At 38.5% G+C, this 25578-nt stretch overlaps 1 protein-coding gene across 8 annotated transcripts in view; it reads left to right on the forward strand.

Annotated features, from left to right (window-relative positions):
* Positions 1-25578, forward strand: part of ARHGAP12 (Rho GTPase activating protein 12) — a 111544-nt gene that overhangs the window by 75872 nt on the left and 10094 nt on the right. For 7 of the 8 annotated variants that reach the window (XM_079914603.1, XM_079914604.1, XM_079914601.1 and 4 more), the window contains 6 exons: positions 1575-1649; positions 9097-9158; positions 13213-13294; positions 19045-19146; positions 21386-21484; positions 24246-24348. In XM_079914603.1, the coding sequence (XP_079770729.1) occupies positions 1575-1649; positions 9097-9158; positions 13213-13294; positions 19045-19146; positions 21386-21484; positions 24246-24348 (523 nt within the window). Of the gene's footprint in view, positions 1-1574; positions 1650-9096; positions 9159-13212; positions 13295-17116; positions 17240-19044; positions 19147-21385; positions 21485-24245; positions 24349-25578 lie in introns of all 8 variants that reach the window. The other variant, XM_079914608.1, reaches the window with a different exon arrangement.

The raw sequence follows: 25578 nt of genomic DNA on the forward strand, positions 1-25578 counted from the left end.
CCAAAACCTGCTGCTTGTAGACATTAAGATGTATTTATATGTGCATATACATTTATAAGTATACATAAACAAATGGGTAAATGTAGAATTGTTTATAATAATTATAATTGTTGTGTTTACATTATTACTCCATTTGCTATGGTTTTCATTTCTGTAGGACTGATAATGCCATGAAAAATAAGTTGTAATTACCATTCATTTTATTCAATTACTTATTTTATAGTTTATGGGTCATCAAATCTTTCCTCTTTTTCTCAGAGTGTTTTAATATTAGACGCTTTTAGAAGTCAAGAAATTGAAAAGTAAAACATCTGAAGCTGTTAATAAAAATACTTAAATGAAGCTAAACTGATATTTGGACATTAAATGTAATTAATTTTTATAAAGATATATTTGATAATGATTTTAATGTTTTCTCTATTTATAGTGTAGGTCTTGGATTTTAAGGTTGTTACCTTCAGCAGTTTCACTGCTACCTGGTTTCTGTATTTACGAATTGTACAGGATATAAACCTGGAGACTTCTTTCTAAGTGAATGGATTTTATTAATGGTTTTTTGTATTGTGATTTAATACAAATTCCCAGGCTTATCAACAGTACGTTATCCAGTTTCATAAGTATAGTAAAGTAGATGATACAGATGTGAAGATGAATGTCCAAGTAAACATTTGGTTTTATAGGAAAAATAATAATAGACATTGGCATATGATTTTCCTAATTCTCGTTTCCTGAAATTATTCAGAGCTTCTAGGAGAACAGAGAAAAATGGAGCTTGGTAGATACCATTGGTACCATTGGCTACCAGTGGCTCTTGGTACCAAAAAATGTTTTTTCAGTCTTATCCTCCATGAATAGTTTTACAGATATCTGAGGTAGAAATCACATACCATGTTTTAATATTAACAAAGCAGAATTGCTTTAAAAATGCACATTATTGGTTTGCTCCTATTATATATTCTTGTAGGCTTAGACATTAAAATATTTTTTTTTCCTGGTGAGTTATTAAGCTGTAAATCTGAGGTTTCTTCTTTGCATTTTAAACAATCTTGCTTATTTCTAATAATTGGAAAGTTAGCTATAAATTATATTAAATATTAATAGCAATTTAATTTCTTAATACAAGTTCTCATTCTGGCAGTTGCCAAGTAGTTCCTGTGACTATTCCTTGCCTAATCCTAAATCCTAAACCAGGATTCATACCAAGAGCAAGTTAGTATGGGGACTGTTACATTTTTATCCGTAAGTGTTTGGATTTTACTTATTTTTAAATATGGTTAATTTAAGCTGATGCAACATCATGATTTTAAGGCAACATGCATCATTTCTTTTGAGTAATTCCGTATGCGGTATTTAAATTTACTGTAATTGGTATAAAATATGCCATATTTCGCAAACTTTATGATATCTGTAGTTTTCACATCTGTACCATATTAGTTTCGTAGCTGAATATAGAAGGGAAATAACTAGGAAAAAATTTTTCTTAGCATCTCTTATTAAGCCTTCCCACTGTCAGTAGAGGGAGAAATATAATTATATGAAATAGAGTAACATTTTTCATTACTTATTTCTTGTAGGAATCTCCAACTGCCTCAAAACCCTGCTATCCTGAAAATGAGTCTTCTCCCTCTTCACCAAAGAACCAAGATACAGTTAGTATGATAGCAGCTTATAGATAATATAGTCCAATTACTTCAATCAATTTCAGTAAATTAATTTTCTCTAAGTGTAATGTTTAAAAATACCTCTTGGGCTTCTATTAAATTTCATTAGTCTTTCAAAAAATAATCAGATAATAGGTTTAAATTAAAAATCAGATTTTATTGATTTAAAAATTCCCCCTTTTATGTAAAATATGGTATCTTCGTGATCAACTTGTATACCATATTTGTAAGCAGTGAATTTATGTTTGGCTGTTAAACATAAATATAAAAATCCCTGGAGAATACTGTCAAATTACACTTCACCCTTCCTTCCTCAGGCCAGCAGTCCAAAGGTAAGAATCATTTCCCTCCTTCTTAACGAGCATTAGATGCCTTCCTGCGCGCCCCCCCCCCCCCCCCCCCCGCTAAGCTGTCAAATGCATTGCCCAGCCTAGGCCAGGTAATATTGGCGATACAGTGACTTCTCTTCAGTTATTCATTTATTTATTTGCTGCCTTGGGTCTTCGTTGCTGCGTGCGGGCTTTCTCTAGTTGTGGTGAGCAGGGGCTACTCTTGGTTGCGGTGCGCGGGCTTCTCACTGCGGTGGCTTCTCTTGTTGTGGAGCACGGGCTCTAGGTGCGTGGGCTTCAGTAGTCGTGGCACGTGGGCTCAGTAGTTGTGGCTTACGGGCTTAGTTGCTCTGCGGCATGTGGGATCTTCCCGGACCAGGGCTCGAACCCGTGTCCCCTGCATTGGCAGGTGGATTCTTAGCCACTGCGCCACCAGGGAAGCCCTTCTCTTCAGTCGTAACTTTGGAGGAATCCTACTTGATCTTGGTGTTTGCAGCGCCCCCGTCCCCAAGTCTAGCCTGTGATTTGCCCCTCCTGCTCTTCCCCTCCAGCGGCTCTTCTTTCATTTTAGAAGGAGGATGCAACTTTGTGACGAGCTCTGCAACACTGCGCCTGTCCCGGGTCCTCATACCCCCTCCTTGCCCCCACTTGCGTGTTTTCCTGCAGCCCTGCTACTCTACTCTCTGCAAAGGAGCCTGCTCTTCAGCTCCAGCCCCTTCACGCACTGAAACCCATCTTCCCCGACGTCTTTGCCTGGTCAATTTCTGGTCATTCCTTAGAGCTTGGTTCAGGCTCGGAATTTTCTTCAGATCCTCTAGATTTGGTCAGGTTTCCCTGTGATACTCTTAATAACATTTAATTATATGTTACTTGATTCCATAAAATCGAGTAACTCTTCTCATTTCCTATTTCTTGTAGGAACTTCCAACCCTCAGTTAATGTCTTCCCCACTAGACAAGGAAAAGACTCCTTAGAGCAGGGCCAGCGTAACCCCAGCGCCATAGAGCCGCTGTTCCGTGGGGTTTTGCCAAAAGGAAGAAATGAAACTTTTAAAGCTTTCCAGAAGACAAACTTCTATTGTTACTGCCTTAATTTTAGAAACTGTAATAGACTCTTGTTTATTAGGGCACTTCTGACTTTCTAGAGGCACAGGCTTCTCACAGATGCTGTTTTCCTTGTCTGGCTCTTTTCTCCATCCCCTGAGCAAATCAGGTCTTTTGGTTCCTATCACGTGTTGTCCACCCATCCTGCTGATATTGCACAGGTGGTTTCCCTGCCTACCGTGGTCCTCAGCCTCTCTGCACCTACAGTTAATCTTGTGCTGACCAGTGGGATGACCCCTTAGGGCCTGCCCACACTAACCTCAGCATAATAGCATCTCTTCTTTTTCTTTGAGCTCTCAAGTCAGTGATGGCATTAATGGTGTGAAAGTTACCTCATGTGCCCCTCAGCTCTCTGCTAAGGGTTTAAACTTTGAAGGGACTCAGAGAGATAGAGAGGGGCTGCTTTCTAATACTTTTTACCTTTTGCATTATTTAACACAGTCCTGGGTGCATGAACATTAAATAAAGATCAAAGTGAACATGATTTTAGTGGTATTGTCAGGATTTCCTGTACGAATGTAAGGTGCTGTTACTGCAGTATTCTTAATCTGTCCATCCATCTAGAAAAGAGGCACAAACGCTTTTTAACTTATTTTAAATATGGGTAATATGTAACTTCTGAGAAGACCTTTTATAAATTATTTACATTTTGGTAAAAGGGAATTTCTTGGTAATCCTGGAAACATGAGTTTATAAGTGTTCGCATGGGAGTTAAAAGGACGGTTTGCAAATTATTCCCCCTGGCAATTACCCCTTTCACAAGAGTTTGCCAGTCACCTGACTGCCCCAGACTCAGGGTCCCCTCTGGTGGCCACGGCAAGGAACTGCCTCAGCAGGGTTCTGTTTCGTTCTTCATTTACCTTGGGGTGGAAAACAGGAACAGCTCTGTTAATTCTGCTGAGGCTGTTCTGTTTCCCTGTAAGTGTGCAGCGTCCTTCCCCCCAAGCCCCAGTCTGGCTCCCCCGGGCTTCTGCTCCCCAGAGTCTCTTCTTTCCTCCTGCAGCCTCTGCTCCCTCTTCTCTTCTTGCCCTGTTTGAATGGAGTCTTTTGCCTGTCTTTCCCACTCTTACCCAGTTAATACAAGCAGATTTCTTTTTTTTGGTTCTTTGTGAGTTAAAATCTGGTTGGTGTAAAGCCTTAGTGGTAAGAAAAAGAAACTGACATCGTAATCAGTGTTAGTTACCTCATGGCATCTTTAAATCTCTGCAGATTTCCTATTGAATCTCTCTTTTTTTATTTTATTTTTTTGTTAAAACCGTATTGAAATATGACTAACATACTACACCGTTCACCCGTTTAAAGTGTACAGTTCATTGGTTTCTAGTATGTTCAGATAAGTGCAACCATCAGGACAGTCATTTTAGAACATTCATCACTTCAAAAAGCAGTACTCGTTGCTGTCACCCCTCTCCTCACATCCCATCAAGCCCTAAGCGACCAGCAATGTGCTTTCTATCTCACTAGGTCTGCCTCTTCTGGACACTCCACATGCGTGGAGTCATAGAACACGTGGTCTTGTTGGACAGGCTTTGTTCACGTAGCATATGATGCTTTCATTCAGTCTCCTCCAATCAAACCACATTAAAATTTCATCCCTTAATCTAAATTTTAAACATGTTCATTTTTTCTTGTCTTATTTCCAGTTTTCAAATGCATTGTTATTTTTCATAGTTACTTCAAGTCCTGTTTTTTTTTGTTTTTTTTTTTTTTGCGGTACGCGGGCCTCTCACTGTTGCGGCCTCTCCCGTTGCGGAGCACAGGCTCCGGACGCGCAGGCTCAGTGGCCATGGCTCACGGGCCCAGCCGCTCTGCGGCATGTGGGATCCTCCCGGACTGGGGCATGAACCCGTGTCCCCTGCATCGGTAGGCGGACTCTCAACCACTGTTCCACCAGGGAGGCCCTCAAGTCCTTTTTTGAAATAGGTAGTGTATACATTTTTTTAAAATTGATATTTCTCTAAAATATGACTGCCACACGTGGATTAAATAGGAGTTTGTAGGCTGATCTAAGAACCTCGTCTCTGTTTGTCCCAGTGTGCCTATGAGGATATGCATTTTAAAGTTCTCATTTACTGAATACTGAGTACAATTTTAAGTATATAATTTGGAAACTTGAACTTTTGACCTTGTGTTTCCAATTATGGTATTAAAATGCTTTACCCACTTTGGAGAAAAGGGCATTTCAACACGTTCGTTACCAAAAGGGTTTAGTGGACAAATCGGCTAATTTTTTTTCATTGAATATTACTATTCTAAAGCCTTTTTTAAAAACATGATTTTAACAATTTTTTATAACACTGGTTCTTTAAACATTTTTTTTAATTGAGGTGAAATCCACATAACATAAAATTAGCCATTAACCACTTTAAAGTATATAGTTCAGTGGCTTTAGTGTATTTAAAATGTGTGTAGCTGTCACTCCTGCCCAGTTTCAGGACACTTTCATCCCCTCAGAGGGAGCCCCCTACCATTAAGCAGTCACTGCCCCTTTCCCCACCTCTCCTCCCCTCTGCATGGCAGCCTCTAGTTTGAAGGTCTGCATGGATCTACCTTCTCTGGAAGTTCTGTCACACTGGTTCTTTTTCAGCATATCACAGGGCAAGGTTACTTACTCTGTAGAGAAAGAATCTTTTTATTACATGATTATAACATGATTAACTGAAGATAAAGATTTTAATGGGAGGTATTGATTTTGATATATAATAATTATTAGCCAAAACTGGGAAATGCTTATCTTACTAAATGAATGTAAAATCGATTAGAAATTCTGGAGCCTGCAAAGTGATTATGAACCTGTGGAAGTTTTCCCAGATTACTCAATAGAACTGACATTTTATTGTTTTCTTGCCTTAATTAGGATAGGACAATCTTACTACAATATTTTTGGTTAAAATGTAACCATGTTTTGCCAGTTCATATTAAAACATTCCTGCTTATTTTCAACACGAAGTTTCCCTTAGAGTATCGACATATTTAGACTAAGAAATATTCATGTGTGAGTATGGGCAGTTTTTAAAGGACTTAACAAGGTATTTTTATGAAGTTATTTTAGTAAGCTACACAAAAACATTGGTTGACTTTGAATCATGTTAAGTAGAGAAGAGTACACCAAACAGTATGAAATGGTAATCTGCCTAAATTCCGCCCTGAAATCTGCACCTGTATCTGCCTGCTTGTCACTTTTATGTCAAATTCAGAACTTCAGTGTTTGAAAGTTAAAACTTTATTTTCTCCATCACTGACCTTCTCTTACATTTCTTGGTAGTGTGATAGCACGGCTGCTTTGTTGGTTAATTACTTCAACACACATGTGTTGAGCCCCGGCACCATGCTAGCCGCTGTGCTGGGCGCTGTCATACATGGTGAGCACAGCAGATGTGGTCTCGACGGACAGCCTGACAGTAGGTGGCGAATAAGTAATACGTAATCGTGCTTTGCATTAGGTGCGACGAAGGAAACAACCTCGGGGCTGTCGTCAGTCATTGGAGGGCAGAGGAGCTCCTACCGCAGGGGTCAGGGACGGCTCCTCTAAAGCTTGTCGTTGCAGCTGAGGGCCCCCAGCCACCCAGCTGCTCAAGCTTGGGAGTCCCCCCGATCTTGCCTCTTACCTCCCGTCCTGTCCCCGTCAGTCCTGCCTTCCGAGTCGCTCTCACGTGTGGCCCCTCTTCACCCTCTCAGGCCTCTCCCTGGGCCAGGCCGTCAGCACCTCTTGCATTGATAGGAGTTACCAGAACACTGTTCCGGTGGCACTGCGTCCCCTGCTCCCGCCTTGTCGTTCCGCTGCCCCCCCCCCTTGCTGCTGCTCTGCTGCGCCCCGTACGCTGAGGGAACCTAAGCCTCGTAGGGATGATGCGCTTCCAGCTTCTGTGCCTTCGCCTGTCCGTCGCTTCTGTGTGGCCGACTCCTGTTGCTCGCTCCTGGGTCAGGGTCTCCGGGAAGCTTCTCCTCCTCCCTGCTCCCCTCTCAGGTGGAGTTAGGTATGCCTTCCTCAGAGCACTTGGACTTTGCACACCGCGTGGTAATGGTCATTGTATTGGTGCGTTTGGGACGTGGCACGTTTTGTTCTTATTTTATGTTCACGTGAGAGTGCTTACCGCTTAGAGCAGTAGTGCTTGGGTCTTGGTCCCTGTGAGAATTTCATGGGAGCTCTGGGCCTTTCCCTTGAGTGGTGCATGTACACGCACGATTATGTGCGGTGTTGGTCCAGCCACGACTCAGGTAAGAATCCCTGATCCAGAGCATCTCTTTCCCCCGTAGGCTTTGGCCGTCTGTCACTGCTGCTGTCCCTTCCATTTTTCTTCCTGTTTTGATGCTGGCATTTCCTTCCTGTCTCTGCTTTTTCACCCTGCATAGTTCCAGCTTTGGTGTTTTTTAATAGGCTGTTCCCACCTCCGCCCTTCCAGTTCCTGTGCTCCCATCACCAGCGCCCATCCTCTCAGATTAATGTTACTTAGTTCCTGGATCATTGAAAGTTTTTCTTTCCCTCCCTGCTTCTGATGGTAAATTGGGAAAGTTCTTACTTAACATACTGTGCATACTTACCACCGTGTAATTGATATTTTTATTGAGAGGCAACAGAGAGCTCTTATGACATGTATCAGACTTGCATATCTAAGGAGATCCAACCTATGCTTTGTGAAAAAATTATAGTAATATGGATATTTCCCAAGTTCCCAGTATAACAAGAGTGAATAACATAATAGTTTGTCAGCTTTGTCTATAGATGTGAGTTATTATCAGACCAGGCAGAACTTTCAGACATTATCTTTTAGACATTAGTGAGAAAATAATGCTATGTTTATCTCTCATACAAGAAAGAGGTTTTTTTCTAATTAAAGTACATTGAGAGAATAGCTGAGGTAAATAGTTAGAAATAAATTCTGCATTGAGACTGTTTTTTCCTGTGTGTGTGTGTATTGTGTGTGTGTGTTTTAACTGAAGGAAAGTTGGCTGCTTGGTCGTTTTCAGACAGTGCTCACTAACGGCTGATTGCTGTGGGCACAAGCGCATTTTGATTAAATTCACTTGACTATAGAAGGCTAGAGCAATGAGAAAGTGCTTCTTCAGTTCCACCTGGAAGAATTTTAAGATAACATTTAACTCGAGCACAGTGACTTTTGCCTTCCTAGGGTTTGATGATAAAGCTGTGTTGCTGTTTTTTACATCAGCTGACTAATAGATCTAGTTTGTCCAGAGCTCAATTTGCCATCTGATAATACGTTTAATGAAGCAACATATTGAATTCTTTATGCCACATTAAGGCCAGTTCTATGCATAGTGCCACTTACTTTTAAGTAATTTATTAAATACAGTCACTGCGTTTGTTCTACCTACTTATTTTCACATTCTGACAAAGTAGGTTAGTATCTTAAATAATTTCCCGACTACACTGTTCTAAAATGACAGCAAAGTAAACGGTTCCTTTTTTGTGGTATTTATAGCATCGTATCACTTGGTTTGAACAGGAAGTCATAAATCATTTTTCCAGTGCTGATTTGTAGCGTTCATGTGGAAATTTAATTTGATTTTACCTTATGGCTGCTATTCCTTGAGAAGACCAAGTGTTTTTTTGTTTTTGTTTTTCCCGGTACGCGGGCCTCTCACTGTTGCGGCCTCTCCCGTTGCGGAGCACAGGCTCTGGACGCACAGGCTCAGCGGCCATGGCTCACGGGCCCAGCCGCTCCGCGGCATGTGGGATCCTGCCAGACCGGGGCACGAACCCGTGTCCCCTGCATCGGCAGGCGGACTCCCAACCACTGTGCCACCAGGGAAGCCCAGACCAAGTGTTTAATTACAAAAATAACTGAAAAACTTTACGGAAGTATTAGGAAATTATATTCTTAAGGTAGTCTAGAACTAACCGTATTACACACTGACTGATCTTTTCTTTTAAGCTAATATTTAGAGCACCAGATCATTTTGATTCAGTCCTATGTAAGAATTTGGACTTCACTGTCTGTGTGAATGATCTATAAACAGTAATACCTCTGTTCCGTATCATAGGGTCAAGAGAAATACGGATTATTAAATGTAACAAAGATTACTGAAAACGGGAAAAAGGTTCGGTAAGTACACAGATCATTAATGTTCTCACATGTTTCATCTGATCGATATAAATAAAAACTGAATATAATTATATTCTAGTAGAAGTGATTAACAGGTTCAAAGAATTTCAAATGTGTTTTCTGATATGATGGATATAAGATTGTCAGGAAGTAGAGGAAAATTTTTCTTTGTCTTGACCTATTTCTAAAGGTGAGATTAAATTCGGAGGTGATAAGGCGGAGGATTCTGAGCAGGCATTCGCTTTATTAAAATTTTTTTCAATAAGTAATAAATGCACATGGCAAAATACAAACATACACAAAACATGTGGTCAGAAGTCAGTGACCAGCCATCAGTTTCCCTCCCCAGAGGTAACCAGTTATGTCTAGTGAGGTGTACTGTCTTCCTCCAGAGATAGAAAATAGATACATTTACATATGCATAGATTAACTTTTTTAACACAGTCTTTTAACAGTTTCTCTTGGAGATGGTGCATTTCATTGCATGTGCAGCTGACACATAGTTTTTAACTGCTGCATAGTGGTATGTCGTATGGCTGCATCATAGTTTATTTAACTGTTATTTATTTGCAAGTGTGTCTATTGGTAGACATTTAGGATGTTTCCATTTTTTGCTATTACAAACAGTATTACCCTCAGTGTCTTGCACGGTTCATTTTGCAAGTATGTAGATATGCCTGCAGAACATATTTTATGCAAGTGGAACTGCTAGGCCATATGCAGTTGGACCTTTTCATACAATTCCAAATTGTGCCCTAAGGCCCTCAGTCAGTTCCAACCTCAGGAGCCTTGGATTTCTCCACGCCTTTGCCCATTCAGTACGTTGTCAAACTCTTTGAGCTTTGCTAATAGAGATTTGAGAGAAAATGGTGTTTTTACTTGCGTTCCTTTTTAGTGGGGTAGAGTACCACAAGCCATTTATATTTCTTTTTTGTTGTTGTCCTCGAATTATCAGTTTATACCCTTTGTCTCTTTTTCTGTTGGGTTGTTGGTTTTTTTTGGTTAATAAATTAAGGAAATTAACTCTTTGTAAGGTAAGTTCCATTTTCCCCAGTTTTAAAAAACCACTGAAATGCTAGGGTTTTATAGCCAAAGTGAGATCAGTCTGTTGTTTAAGTAAGAGTTTAAAATTTACATGTAGTTGAGTTTTTTAGATTTGCTTTAATTGAACTTTGTCAGATTTTGGTACTTGGAAGTTTTTCTTTTAAGTGCTTTGAAATAGCTTTACAAATACTGCAATTACCTGTTCCTGAAGCTGTTCCTTGGTAGAAGTCATGTGAATTGGATCTTTTTTTCTTTTCTCCCTTTTGGGCATATGTAGTGCAGGTAGGTCTTTGGCCACTTTCCCTGTTTTCATTGCTGTCATTTTTCCTGTGATAATTAGTTTTTTAGATTTTCTACTTACTTTGGAATGCTTTTTGGAATACTTCTCCTAAGAATATCATCCATTTCATTATATTCAAATTTATTTATATAGAGCTGAGCACAGTGGTATTTTAATTTCCTGTATTTTAGTGTTTATCAAACATTTTGTTCTGAGGACCTCTTTAAACTCTTAAAAATTATTGGTTAGTGCAAAGAACTTTTGTCTATATAGTTTATCTAGAATTATTTACTGTAAAAAATTAAAACTGAGAAATTTTAAGAACGTCTATTAACTCTTTTAAAACTAATAACCTGTTACATGTTAACATGAATAACATCTTTTATGAAGAAAACCCCCTGTATTTTCTCATGCCGAAAACTTCCATGAGAAGCGTGGCATTGTTTTATGTTTTCAGAAATCTTTACTATTTGGCTTAACGGAAGACACCTGGATTCTCATCTCTGCTTGCAGTCAGTCTGTTGCAACATATTATTTTGGTTGAAGTATATAAAGAAAATGCTCCTTTACATAGATAAAGTTGGAAAAGGGAGGAATATTTTAATAGCCTTCTCAGGTAATTGTGCGTATTTTTCTGCTACACCAAAACGCCAAAAATGTTAGTTGCAATGAAGATTCTGAAAAACTGTCCTTGAACTTTCAGTACTCAGTTACATTAAAGTCCATGGGCCTGTGTTGCATTGTGAATGAATCTTTACCTATGCATAATTTTGTAGCATCTTGTAGGTCATTTGGAAAATACTGGTTTACTAAGTTTGCCGATTTTTCAAATGTTGGCACATTTTATTTTACAATATCAAAGAATCATAAATCAGTAATATCATCATCAAAGTCACTAAGTTTTAGAATATTGTCAGCCTCACAGTGGCAGATGTGCCAAGTTTTCCAGAATTCTGCTTTCTGTTTGAAAGCTTTGTTATTGTGAACATATACTATCATTTATTTTCCTTGAAATGAAAGGCTCACTTCATTTATTTTTGAGATAACGTCTACCTGCCAAGTAGTCAAGTCTAAATAATCAGTGTATCCGTCAGTTGTTTGTTCAGGAAAAAATTGGTTCCATGAAAAAGGTGTGACTAATTCTACCTGCAACTCAATATTTGGATACTGTCATTCATTCAGTATCCAAATATTCAATATTTGTTCTGAGATACACATTCTACATTTTTTTTTATTTTGAAAATTAAACTCAAAAAGTTTATTTAAAGTGGAAATACATATATATATATTTTAAAGTGGGAATATAGTTTAGCATTTTTCAGCATAGAGAAGTTAGATATTATCTAAAGAAATATAAGATGGAATATAAAATAAATTTACCAATGAAAATAAATCCTTCCAAAATATCTTGAGGTCCACACAAAACAAAATAATAAAATAAAGTGAAAATATAATAAAACGATGACAGAACAGGTACCAAACGTATGTGTCGTATCAGTATAAATAAATGTAAATGCACTATATTCATCCGTTGAAAGAAAAAGGTGCTCAGACTGGAACACAAAGCAAAACCCAGTTCAATATTACATACAAAAGAGACATCTGAAAAACGATTCAGAAAAGTTAAAACAAATAACGCATATCAAAGGCATAAAAAGTAAAGCAGGAATAGGGATCTTAATAGCAGACAGGTTCAACTCAGGGGGAAGGCACTAAGCATCTTTAAAATGATAAAGCACTGTGGATCAGTCCACAGTGAAGATCTCATGAGAAATAGCCATTCACTGAGTAAGTAATGTTAATGACCATAAGGAAAACAACAGGAAATAAAAGGAAAAATAGAGATTCAGTAAGAGTAAACTTTATTTCACTTTTCAAGTTCAAGTGGACATAAAAAGTCGTAAAATAATCAAGTAGGTCTAATTGGTAGATATTAAATTCTACATTCTGAGTATGGAGAATAAACCTTCTTTTGAGTGCCTATAAAGTTTTCACAAAACTGGCCATATGTTTGGCTGTAAGGCGAGCCTTAATAAATTCCTGTGGAAGATACATTTGACGTTCGTTTTAGCCTGCCAGCAATTAAATTGCCTTATAACGTAAACACTGGTTACCTCTGGAGAGGCGGTTGAAGGAGAAAAAATGGGGCCTTTTTCTGTATACATTTCTACGTTCAGAGTTTTGATATAGTTTGTGTGTTGATTTTGTAATTTAGGAAAGAGTTTTTAAAAGCCTCATTTTAGTAGTAGTAACCTTAGTTATCAACCAGCATGTGATTTATACGATCTACTGCTTACCTGGTATAGCCTTATTAAGGGAAGGAAGATAACTAAGAGATATAAAACAATCTGTATCTACAGAGGATTAGGTAAAATGAGCATGTTTGTCGAATTTTTAATTGTGAATAAGAATTCTTGCCAAATGCAGTGTGCAGTTCATGTGACTCTAAATTAGTGTCCTTGATCACAGATGTGCTGGATTACCCCCATGTGCACATAGTTAGGTGTGTGGTTATTCTGATAACTTACATCTCTCGTTGACTTCATTAGTTTTGGGACCATAAAATGGTTGTCATTTCCATTAGAATTATATCCCCAGTAAAAACAGTTGGAATGTCAGTATGACTGTAAATTGTGGACAACATTGATAACAGCTAAGTAGGTTTTAAGTTTTTAAATTTGGGGGGAAAACTGGATACGGAGCTTTAATTGGCCGTCTTTATCATTACAGAAAGAACTGGTTGTCTTCTTGGGCCGTGTTGCAGGGTTCATCTTTACTGTTTACCAAAACTCAAGGAAGTAGCACAAGTTGGGCAAGTATTTCTTTTCTTTGGAGGCTTTCTGCATGTAAATTACGTGGGTGGTGTTGCACCTGAACTTCACGAAGTATTCCAGAGTCCTCCCAGCTACCGCTAGCTTGCAAATAAGAGTAAATGAGGTTTCCTTAGTTAAAGATGCATTTTGACTCACAAGAGAAAGAAAAGGGCCACTTAGAAAAGTCTGACTCATATTGTTAAAACCAACCAATTACATTTTATGCATTGAACTGAAAGGTGACCTTACTACTTGGGTATTAGAGAACATATATTTCTTGGTCTGTTTTCAGGATGCCAAAGCTTTCCTGTGTCTGTGACTTGGCTCTTTCAGATATTTAGTCAGAAAATAAGCAGTCATGTGACAAGCCCCACCAATTCAAGGTGATCTGACCCTTGGATGCTAGTCAGGTTTCCATGTCTATATATGACATCAGCCAGCTTTGAGAAGAAAAAGAAATGTCACCATTACCTGTGGGACTTTGAAGCTTTTTGTATATTTGAGTGTTTACTATCGCTACTCCTTGGTTATTTGTAATACAAATACCAAAAATTATAATTTGTGACATATCACAATAGCTAACATTTTTTGAATGCTGAAAATATATTAGGTACTGTTCTAAGTGTAGAGGATGGTATATATATTATCCTCTTAACTCTGGGAGAGTACTGTTTATCATTCCCTCTCCCCCTGTTGGAGATGAGAAAATGAAGTATAAAACAGTTCAGTGCCCCGCTCAAGGTCTTACAGCTACTAAGTGACAGATCTGGGTACCATTTTGGCTCCAGAGTCCATGCTCTGGGTATTTCCAAAAAGGTTTTAAAATGAAATTAATCTAATGTTTTTAGTCTGCTTTATATCCTGCCTTAACCAGTATTTCTTACACTTACGGAGTTGATTTAAAATTAACAGGACCTGTTGACTTTACGTTTGATAAAAGAGAAATCCATTTGTAAAATTCAAGCAAATTTTAGTCCTCTGCGTTTACAGTGCAGCCATGTAACATTGTTCTGAGCCAGGAGTGCCACAGAGCATATTAGTCCTCAAATACTCTGCTATGGCAACCCCCCAGATCTGCTGGATTGAGCATGAATGTGAACTTTCTGGAATGTTTCTTCTCTTTTGCTTCACTGATGCTTTGATTTGCTCTCTGGCCAGCCAGTATGGTGGAACTGACCTGTGATATGCTTTCCAGATTAAAAGACTGAAATTTTTGTTTGACTTGTCTTAAAGTAAATGGATAATTATTTCTCCTTTTTCCCCTGAGGTGAAGCATATGATACTTTTTTGTTTATATTAATGCATTTCTAGAAGAAGATGCAGTTATTTCTTCTTCCTACTTGTGGCTCAACTTTTATTTGACACTGAGTGAAGTGAATGAAAGAAAAGGAATGGAGAAGCAATTAGAGATTAAAATAACAAAAAAGTTCCTGAAGAAAGCTGGATAATGGTCATTTATTTGATAATTACTGACCCCTAAAGATTGAAGGTTGTGGTATATACAGATAAAGCAAGTACATAGATCATTGTGGTACGTGAGGCATCGTTGAGGTAGGCAGATATGTATGTGATTTAAAGAAAATGAAATTAAAAAAAAAATTGAAGATGTTAAGTGAATACCCTGGCACAGAACCATTAGTACAGTCTGGTTGCATTTTATGTAGGTCTCTTGGGGACCTTACATAATTCAGAACTCATGATTAAAACTAATGCCGACAGAGGGTGTGGGGTATTTCTGTTTATCAGCTAAAGTTGTGTTATAGCATTACCATGTGGTAATAGCAGAAGCGTAGCTTAAAATTCCCTGAGCTAGCCAATTTTGAAATTGGAGAATTCTTAATGGAGTTTTAACTTTAGAGATTCACTCTTTGAATTTTTGCCTTTAAATGAAATTTTATTAATATGTTGTTAATAATACAGTACATTATGGTAGTCATTTCAGGTTGGTATAATTAAATAAAATATAGTCACACGGTGTTTTATAGTCTTAAAAACTAAACAGATATGATAAAATGCTTGGCTATACAGTCAATTCTTAATTTTTATTTTATGGCTAATTAAAAAATCTCAAACTGCCTTGCTTTTTCTTCCCATATGTAACACATATTAAGGGAACGAAAACTAATTTAAGTGGCCTAAGTAAAAGCTAGTAAGATTATTCAAATAAAAAGCATGTAAGTGTGTGTAATATATTTTGGCATATACACACTCATGAATATTAAAAATTGATGAAATATGCAAGATGCTTCTTAATTAACCCAGTAATTAGGATTGTTCAAAAAGGTTTGAAAGAATCCTAGCTTTATTTCCCTGCTCGGTCACCAGCTAGATCTTCCGTAGGTAAAATGTTACCCTGTTTATACAGTGAAATCACACCTAACCTGAGGCTAACACATAAGCCCAAAGGACAGAAATCACCTGTAGTGAAAATTTCCCTTGAGTGTCTCTCGGGAAGATGCTGTGAGAAGTCAGTCTCTCGCAGAGCCAGTTTTTTCCTTTGATGTTAGAAGAGATTGCTTTTCCTTCAGTTGGGTTCAGATGGTTTGTTCCGGGGCCATGCTGGAGAAGTATGGTTCTTTACAGATTAGTGTCACACTTGTTGCAAAAACCTATACCGAGATCCCCTGGAAGAAATAGCCAGTTCAGATCTTACAGTTTACTCCAGGGCATATACTCATCGATGGGACGCTGAGTAAATCCATCCATACATTTGAAGCTCTGTTTTTAGAAAACCATTCATGCTTCGTGTTTATTTTTGGTTTCATGGGTAGTAAAAACTGAGTAAATGAAATGTGCATATGCCACGCAGCTCCACTGTAAGAAGATTTCACACCGATGCTGTATCATCCAGAGGCCACCGAGCCTTTCCTTCTCCTCGGGATAGGTAGACGTCACTTGTTTTCCGGAAAATATTAGTTATCTCCCAGGTTGTTGTATCAGTAACTTAAATTATACTTTCTCTTTTCTTACTTCCTTCACCTCATTTGTTCAGCAGACATAAAAGCCTGCTCTGTTCTGGGCCTGGTGTTAGGCTTCGGGGTTCAGAAGTGAGTAACGTGACCCCCGTCTTCAGAGCTTACACTGTAACAGGGGGACCAGCACGTGCACAGTCACAAGACGACACAACATACACTGTGTTCACTGCAGATTTAAATACTCATATTCCTTGAGTATTTCAAAAGTCACCCCACAGATATTGGTAGTTGTTCAAATTCATTTATACGATGCTTTCAAATTTCTAAAAACAGTGGCTTCTTTGGACCAGATAATACTTTGTTGTGGGGACTGTCTTATGCATTGGGGGGTTCAGCAGGTAACAGCAGCACCCCACCTCCAACTGAAAGCGTCTCCAGACATTGCCAGATGTTCCCAAGTGGCAGAATTGCCTCTGGTTGAGCTCCACTGTCCTAGAGGATGGGGAGGGCAAGCTGGGTGGCAGGGCCTCTCCCGAGAGAGGACGCGGACAGGGACCAGAGGACAAGGCCCGCAGGCCATAGGAGGGGCTCAGGGACTCCTCTCCATTCCCCCAAGGCTTCCATTGTGAGTATACGGGAGAACAAGTTAGCTTAAAGTAAGTTGTATAAAGCATTCATCTTAAAAATAAAACATGAATTTATAGAATAAATTCAGAAGTCAGAAAATACTCTGAGATAAATTCTAGGGCCTTTGAAAAATATTTTGGAGATGCAGCTTGGCCTGTGTTACCTGCTTACGGAGTCCTGTTTTTGTCCTCTCTGGTTCTGTTATGGTTTTCTCTTGTACGTCATTTTGCCATTGTGCACTGTAATGACATCGTCATTTTCTTCCCTTTTCCCATCAAGTCATTCTGCCGGCAGGGCTCAGTCTCTGAGCTCCTGCTCTCGCTGCTTTCTTCTTGGACAAACTCTGTCAGCCGCCGGCCTGCTGTCGCATATGTAAAATCTGCTCCCGTGTCCGCTGTCACTGTATGTTTTCTTGTTGCATGTCCTTTGCCACGGTCGTTCTGTTTTCTTTGCCATGAATGCATTGGAGCGATGATTACAGTAGAGAAAAGCAGGACTAGATTTTGAGAAATAATGGATAACAAACCCGAAATTTTGCCAACCACATTGAAGCATTTTTATAGCATTCCATGTTATGTGATTGTATTGATATTTGTATTTGGTTGCTATAACTTATTTGGTTGGCTACTTATATCTTACCTTATAGCTAACTATCTACAGAACATGTCATGATGACAAGTTAAATTAAGTTGATTTCTATCATTTTGTTAAATGTGTCCATTTAAGTTTTGTGACTTTTGAGATATATCAAATTTGCTCAGAAAGTTTTCTGTGCCCATCATAGCTTTATGATTAATTACATGTCTTTTGAATGACAAGAGGTACTAAGGAAGGCAAAGGCTTTGTAGAATTGTTGAAATTTTTGTTGTGAATTTTATTATGATGCCACTAATAAAATTCCATGAAATACCCTAAATTTTGTTTTGATTCCACTAATAAATTCAATATAACATCCTAAGTTTTGTTTAGTTATAACAAGTATATTATTTAAGTCCACACTGAAAAGATGAAGTAAACGGGAACAGATGAAGTCAAACCGTTTTTTAAATGTGAAACTACGAAGTAGTCATTAATGTTATGAATAGCGGTAAGTTATCACAGGATTGGGGGGTAAGATCCATTTCCAATGACAAACATAATTTGAAAATATTTTAGCAAATGAAATTTCCTGTAACAAATCTTTATGACCTTAAAGATTACAATTCATCAGCCCTTAAAGATTTTAAAACCCCCAAACCCTACACTAACATAGGAATTCTATTTTCTATTCTCAGTTAACAGACTAAACAGAAATTTAAGTTATGATGGCAAGATACAGAGTAGGTCTATATTTAACATAAATTTTCTGATATTTTCTAATCTTTTCCTTGTCTGGTTAACAAAATATAATAGTTAAGTGCTGCTTCTTCTCAAACCACCCATGTCCACTGTTTTCCTCTTCTGTTCATGGTTCCTCATTAAATTGCTGAGGCTTTAGAGCACCTGGCTCTAGTTTTTATTTCTAACAAAGGCTGAATAGAAGAACATGGGGCTTAGGATGTTGTTTTTACAAGTTATTGTTAGTTGTTGACAACATAAATAGTTGATAAGAAAATAACCCTTGAAAGCACGAAATCAGGTTTAGAGTATTTACTAGGTGGAAAAGAACTTGTTTTTCTGCCAGATATTATTTATATGTATGTAAGAATATCGCCTTTTGAACACATCATTTTACCTAGTCATAGATATTTAGAATAAATTCCAAAATATAGAATTGTTGAGCCAAAGGATACATGTCTTTATAAATTTGTAAATATCGTATGAGCAGCTTTTCTTCTCTAGGAGTTCTAATCCATATCCTACTTGCAAATGAGGGCCTGTTACTCTGTAGCCTCACCAATGCAGTTTTTCATCGAACTTTTTTTGTTGTTTTTGCAGTAATGGGTGAAAAAAGATTTTACTATGGCTTTATTTTGTATTTTTCTTATAATGATGGAGGTTGAGCCATTTTGTTTCCTTTTCTATGAACTATATATAATCATGTCTTACATTTTTCAATTTCAATTTAAAGTAGGAATTGTTATTTTATAATACGAAAAGAGAAGAGGAATTTGAGGTGACCACCTTTTTGATTTACTGTTAACAATATAAAATTGGCCGTATTCTTTTTGGATACACACATGTACATGAATATAACATAAAGGTTTTTCCTTTTTTCTAAAACGAAGTTTGGGAGTAATCAGTCCAAACCAGAGTTCACGGTGGACCTTAAGGGGGCAACGATTGAGATGGCTTCAAAGGATAAATCCAGCAAAAAGAATGTATTTGAGGTAATAAATTATTCTCTAAGTATAATCCACATTCTTAACCATAGTAGCTTCATGTTCTGTTTTGAGTTATTTCGGGAAATGGTCTTTCAGTGTGACTAGTTAAGGCAAAGTTAGTCATTAAGTTACTTTGATTCATAATTTAAGGAAAAAAGCTGGTGTAAAGATCTGGCTTCATTTGCATAAGTCACTGGATCTCCGAAGATGTATTACAAGCCTTTGTTCCACAAGTCGTGCCTTTCCCCAGCAACAATAAAAGGGTGTGGTTCCCTTTGCCTACCAAATCTAATATTAAAAAACAAATTAAAACTTTCCTATTTGTCATTAAAAGCCCTCCGCGGTAATGCACGATCCTGTATCAGTTACTTATTGCTGCCTAACAGACCATCCCCAAACTTAGTAGCCTGAGGAAAGAACCGTTTTGCTTGTTTGGTTTGGCCTGTGCGGAGCTGAATGGTTCTTCTGGTCGCACCTGGGTCCAGTCACCCGGCTTCAGTCATCCAGTGGCCTGACTGGGGCTGGACCGTCTAGTTCCCCCCTCTGGGTTGGTGCCAACTGTTGGCTGGGCTCCCGGTCACCATCTCTCCTCCTCAAGGAGGTGACCCCAGGCTTCTTCACATGTCAGGGTTCCGGGGGGGGCAGAGTGGGAGCCGCAAGGCTTCTTGGGGACCAGATGTAAGAGCCAAACAGCAGTGTGTTCTGTGGCTTAAAGCACGGCCCCCCCGCTGGTGGAGGGGCAGCAACACTGCACAGGGCTGCGTATGCAGAGGGCAGAGGGCGCTCGGACTGTCTTTGCAAAGAATCTCTCCTGTCTCAGGGCTTTCCTACTTGTCGTCTAGGCAGATTAGAACAGTTGATATTTCCCACGTGGAACCCGGGTTTTCCTGTCTTGATGGTTTTCACTCCTGATGGATCTGCCTTTAATACCAACAGTTGCTAGTCTCTCCTTGTCAAATGTTCCCTCTCTTCCAAGACCCGCAAGAAACATTACCACAGCACAGATGCTGCTGCTCTGTGCTTTTAATGTAGCGCTTGTTCTCATGTACCTGGGGCTTCCCTCATCTGTAAATTATTCCCCCACTAGATTATTAAAAAAACTTTCTTTTCAAGCAAAGAGACTGCATGCTTTTCCTTACTTTTACAAAGTGAGACCCGCTAACAGAGTATCTTGGCCCACTTTCTAGAAGAAATGCAGGAAAGGAAGTCACTGTTACCTGAGGTAGCCTTGTTTCATTCCAGAATGAAGAAGGTCCCATGGTCAAATGAATTTGGGAGACAGTATATATTTTATCCCTCTGTTAGGACGCCACGGTGCGCCCTGGGGTAGCAGAACCCTGAGAAGTCTTGAAGGGTGGAGTCTTGTTTAGCTCTTTTCAATCTAGCTCTTCCCAAGCTAACATCACACAATGAGTTCTTTATTTTTTTGAGGAATGCCTTTTAAAACGTTACTTCAGGAGCTGTTTGAGGAATATATCTCAGAATGTTGTTTGGGAAACATTGCCATATGTTCCTCTAGGAAAAAAGAAAATCAGACACTTACCAAACATAAAATAGAAGGAATGACTTCTATAAATACCTCAGAATTCTTCCTCAGTCAGGTGTGAGAAACTTTGAACCCAGGAGATCATACATAAATGGGTTATTGCGTTCATGTAGAATCATATATCGTGTCCTTACTTTAGTTAGTTCATGATTTTACAATTTAGTGATGTTTCTGTCCAGAAGGCTTGTGATGTATAATTTCCTATTAAATAGTCAATATTGAAAGTCTAACTCTTGTATATTCTCTTTCTATATATATTTTTTTAACCAGAGAGAGAAATTCTCAAACTTATGTTAAAATATTATAGATTTTATTTCTTAACAAATTATGTTTCAATTCTCATTTAAAATGCACAGCGTAGGTACTTGAACTTATTTTTTAATGATAAAGTATTCTAGATTCCAGCAAGTTTTATGTTGTTTGTGTGACGGAGTTTGGGATCCTAAATTATTAGATTTTCATTGAGAATTTACTGTGAGAAAAACGTCATGTTTTATAAAATTATCCAGCTGGTATTCTTTTATACTAAAATAAAAGATAATTCCATCACTGTGGAGTACTGTAACCTTTCCACCATTAATATGATACATGGCATCCAATCTTCTGGTGGTTTTGTAGACTTTGAATTAAATGTATTTATTTACTTCATTGAAAGCACTAACCATGCTTTTTTTTTTTTTTTCCTTCTTATTTCTAAAGCTGAAAACCCGTCAAGGGACCGAACTGCTGATTCAGTCTGATAATGATGCTGTTATCAATGAGTGGTTTAAAGTTCTTAGTAGCACTATCAGTAATCAGGTATGTGTTTGACTCGGGTAAATGTTTTTTTTAACTTTAGAGCTGCTTCTCTTGTTTTGTATTTTGGCTTTCTAACTGGTTATTATATATCTAGTTTCCAATTTATATTTAAAAAAATACTTTTAAAAAATACATATTTTGAAAGAGGTAGGAAAGACAGTGATTAGTTTAGCAATTCCCAGGGGCTGATGAGTCATTTAACATTGTCATTTATAGGATTTTGCCACCAGTAGATTTCACATAACTTTCACATGAGGCATTGGTTCAAAAAGAAAATAGCTCAGGAGGTAGGGACGGTCTAACTGTGCCTAGTATGTAGTATTTATTCATGGAGTGAATGCTTTGGAAATCATCCTATTTGGTGGAAACAGATCCTGAGCAAAATGGTGAGATGCATGAAGCTGTCGTCTTGTCATTTGTACTTTTTCTTTCCTAGTGACCTTTCTACTCAGAGTACCCTCATGTTCCTGGAAAATTTCTTCTCATGTGTATTACAACCAAAAAGAACCTCGCATTTATATTCTGAAGCTGTGTTTGTAAGAGCAGTGATAACCAACTAGAAGCTGTACTTTCTTAGACTGTACTGTTACCCCCTCACCATATGGGGACATGGTTCCTGATTAAGGATCATGTATCAGTGACAGAAGTGAAATGAAAGTGAATACTTACGGGAGTATGTAATACAGGTTTTAAACTAAATGGAGACAAACAAAGTTTGGGAATCACTGGCTTTAGTGGAGATGGAGATGTCTTTCAGAGACTTTATAGGTGACGCTTCATTATTAATAAGGTTTGTGATTGTATCAAGGTGTTCTCCTTCTGTGAGTCTCAGTTTTTCTACTTAAAAAAAATAGAGAGATTGCACTGGATTGTCTCCAAGTATCCTTTTAAGCTCCAAAATTTTATGATTCACCCAGTTCAAATCACCCAGATTTGGAATCTGAGTATTCTTTAACTCTTCCGCCTCCAACTTTTACCTCTTCTAGCAAATTATTTACCAATCTAGATGTGAATTCTTCCTTTGCAGTTTGTAATACTGTGTGATGTTTCTGAACCTTGTCCCTTTCTTTCCATTTATTCCTGAAACCATGGGCAGGCCTTTAAATGTTGATATTAAGAGTAACCTCCTAAAGAGTTTTCCTTATTTCATCTCATCCCCCACCAATGCACTGTTAATGCCACTACTGTATGAAACTTCCTGATGTCACTTTTATAATCCTCCCCTGCACAGAAACCTTACGTGACTCCTATTAGAATTCAGCAACCTGAGCCCAGTCTTTTCAAATGTACCTTCTCCTCTACCCAGTACGGACTTGCAGGTCTAGTCACCGTAATGTGCTCGCTACCCCTTGAAAGCAAGGGTGGCCGCGTCCATCTCACACACATGTGAGTGCCTTACGCACTGGGGTATAGCAGCGTGCAGCCGGATGCTCACCTAATGCATGGAGCTTACAATCAAAGACAGAAGGTTACTGAGGACAGACAACTGAACAGTTCATATAATGAACTATAAAAACCCTGATTAAGTAGGGGCTAATCTAGTGTGGGGATCAAGGGAGGCCTTGCAGAGAAAGTGGCTTTTTAAATTAAGGCCTAAGGGTTCAGGGAATAAGCCAACTGAAAAGAGAGGAACATATAATTGACTCTAAAAATTTTAAATGTGTACTATTTACGAAGTGGCAAAAGATACTGAGGGCAAAGAGATGGGCAAGATTACAAAACTTTATTAAGAGACATTGACAGAAACTTAAATGAGAAGTATGTCCATGGATTAAAAAATTCAATTATGTAAAGATATAATATTCTTCCAAATGGCTTATAAATTTGTAGGTTTGAGATTTTTGAATCTCATTCAAAATCCCAGTAGGTTTTCTGGGGGAACTTGACAAACTTATTCTAAAATTCATATAGAAATGCAAAGGGCTAAGAATATGCAAGACACCTTTGAAGAAGACTTGTTGTAGCATATGTCAGGACCTTATAAAGCTGTGTATCCATAATGGGATAGATATACAGACCTGTGGAACAGAATAAGGAGCCTGGAGACAGACCCACGTACCTTTGGACACTCTGTGCCAGGTAGAGCACGTGCTGGGTCAGCTGGATGTCTGAGAAGATGGAGCCTTTCCTTACACTGTGCACAAAAATAAACTCTGGGTGGAGAGAGGACCTCAGAGTAAAAGGCAGAGCAGTGCTTTTAGCTTTGAGAATTCAGTCTGCTTTTTAACTTGTAAAAGTGACCGTAGTTAGGCTGTAAATGAGTTCTAGGATTTCTTTCAATTCCTGATATCCGTAGGTCTGTGAGTAATGAGTGATGTCAATTAACTGTTGACACAAAGTGCAATTTTAAAAGATTGTTGGTGTGAAGCAGTTAAGGTACCATTGCTAGTTAGCTTTATCTGTCCTATCATCAACAATGTACCATCATCCTGTTCTATCACCACAGATTATATAGCCCAACCTTTTAACTGTTATTACTTGTCGCTTGATCAAAATGTGGCAAGATAGCATCACCATCAGTACAAGCGCATTATCCTTGTGAATTATCAGTAATTTTTTCTTTATCGAAATTCAGTTAATGCCATCATTGGGGGTAGGGGGAAGAGTATTTTTAAAGATTTATCAAATATCTAAATCATATATCGTATATACTAATTGGTTCCCTAAAATCATTTGGAAGAGTCGACTACTGATCATTCTGAGAATTACATCTAAAGTAATAGCAAAAGTAATATGTGTTTGGAAAATCTCTAACCAACAGACAGTAGAACCCGATGAAGCGATTGAGGAGGACGTACCAGATTCACCAGGAATAGAAAAGCACGATAAAGAAAAGGACCATAAGGATCTGAAGAAATCGCGTTGTAAGTTTTCTTTCCCGGTGTTGCTAGTGGTTTGAGTGAGCTTATTCTCTTAGCAAAGGTTTAGAGTAAATATATGAAAGCTGAGTGGACTCTCCAGTGTTGCAAGACTTCTAAGATTCAGGAGTTGCGGTCTCAGTGGTTCAGTGTTCTCTCTCCTCGTTAACTCATAATCTTTTTTTTTTTTTTTTTTTTTTGCGGTACTTGGGCCTCTCACTGTTGTGGCCTCTCCCGTTGCGGAGCACAGGCTCCGGACGCGCAGGCTCAGCGGCCATGGCTCACGGGCCCAGCCGCTCCGTGGCATGTGGGATCTTCCCGGACCGGGGCACGAACCCGCGTCCCCTGCATCGGCAGACGGACTCCCAACCACTGCGCCACCAGGGAAGCCCAACTCATCATCACTTTACAGCCTAATCGTATGCACCCCGATGGAATCACATTAAGATGTTATGATACCCTTCCAAGAGAAAAAAATGCGCACAACAGAATGCGCTTGTGTTGAGGCCTCTAGGAAGCTGAACTTTATTGATTGGAAAATATATAATTACTGTTTAAGATTCTAGATAGACCCTTAGACATTAAGAAGTCAGAAGTCACGGGATATGTACCATAGTTCCCTATTGGATGCCAGGCAGCCGCCTCTAGACTGGGCTATGTCTGTGCATTTAATCTCCAGACCACATATTATGTTACAGGACCAGAGAAACGCCAGCAGTTGTAAGGATTGCATTTTCTTTTCTTTCCTTTTTTTTGGCCACTCCATGCCGCATGAGGCATCTTAGATGGAACCCGTGCCCCCTGCAGTGGAAGCACGGGAGTCCTAACCACGGGACTGCCAGGGAAGTCCCAAGGATTGCATTTTCTAACACAGGCCTCTTGTGAATTATGTGCTTTAAATAGGCCATTACCCGTGACTTGAACCTGCTTAAATCTATTTTAACAAATCCACATTTAACTGAGAAATTTTTGGTCTTCACATTAACTGAATGGTTAGAAAATCAGTTCTCCTTTTTTTCTCCCACATTCTTATGAAGTTTAGGCCTAGTACTGACACTGTCTCTGTATAATAGTGTAAACCATGAAACTTCTATTGTTTTAATTCTTTACTAATATATTGTTTGTGCTCTCAACTTTCTTCAAATATGGTTATTTCCAAGAAATTTACTTTCTGAATTTTTATTATTGTAACCCAAAGATAAATGAGGTCTGCAGGCAATGTGGAAATCCAGGTGG

This window comes from Stenella coeruleoalba (genome assembly GCF_951394435.1).
Source record: "Stenella coeruleoalba genome assembly, chromosome: 2".
Taxonomy (NCBI): Eukaryota; Metazoa; Chordata; class Mammalia; order Artiodactyla; family Delphinidae; genus Stenella; species Stenella coeruleoalba.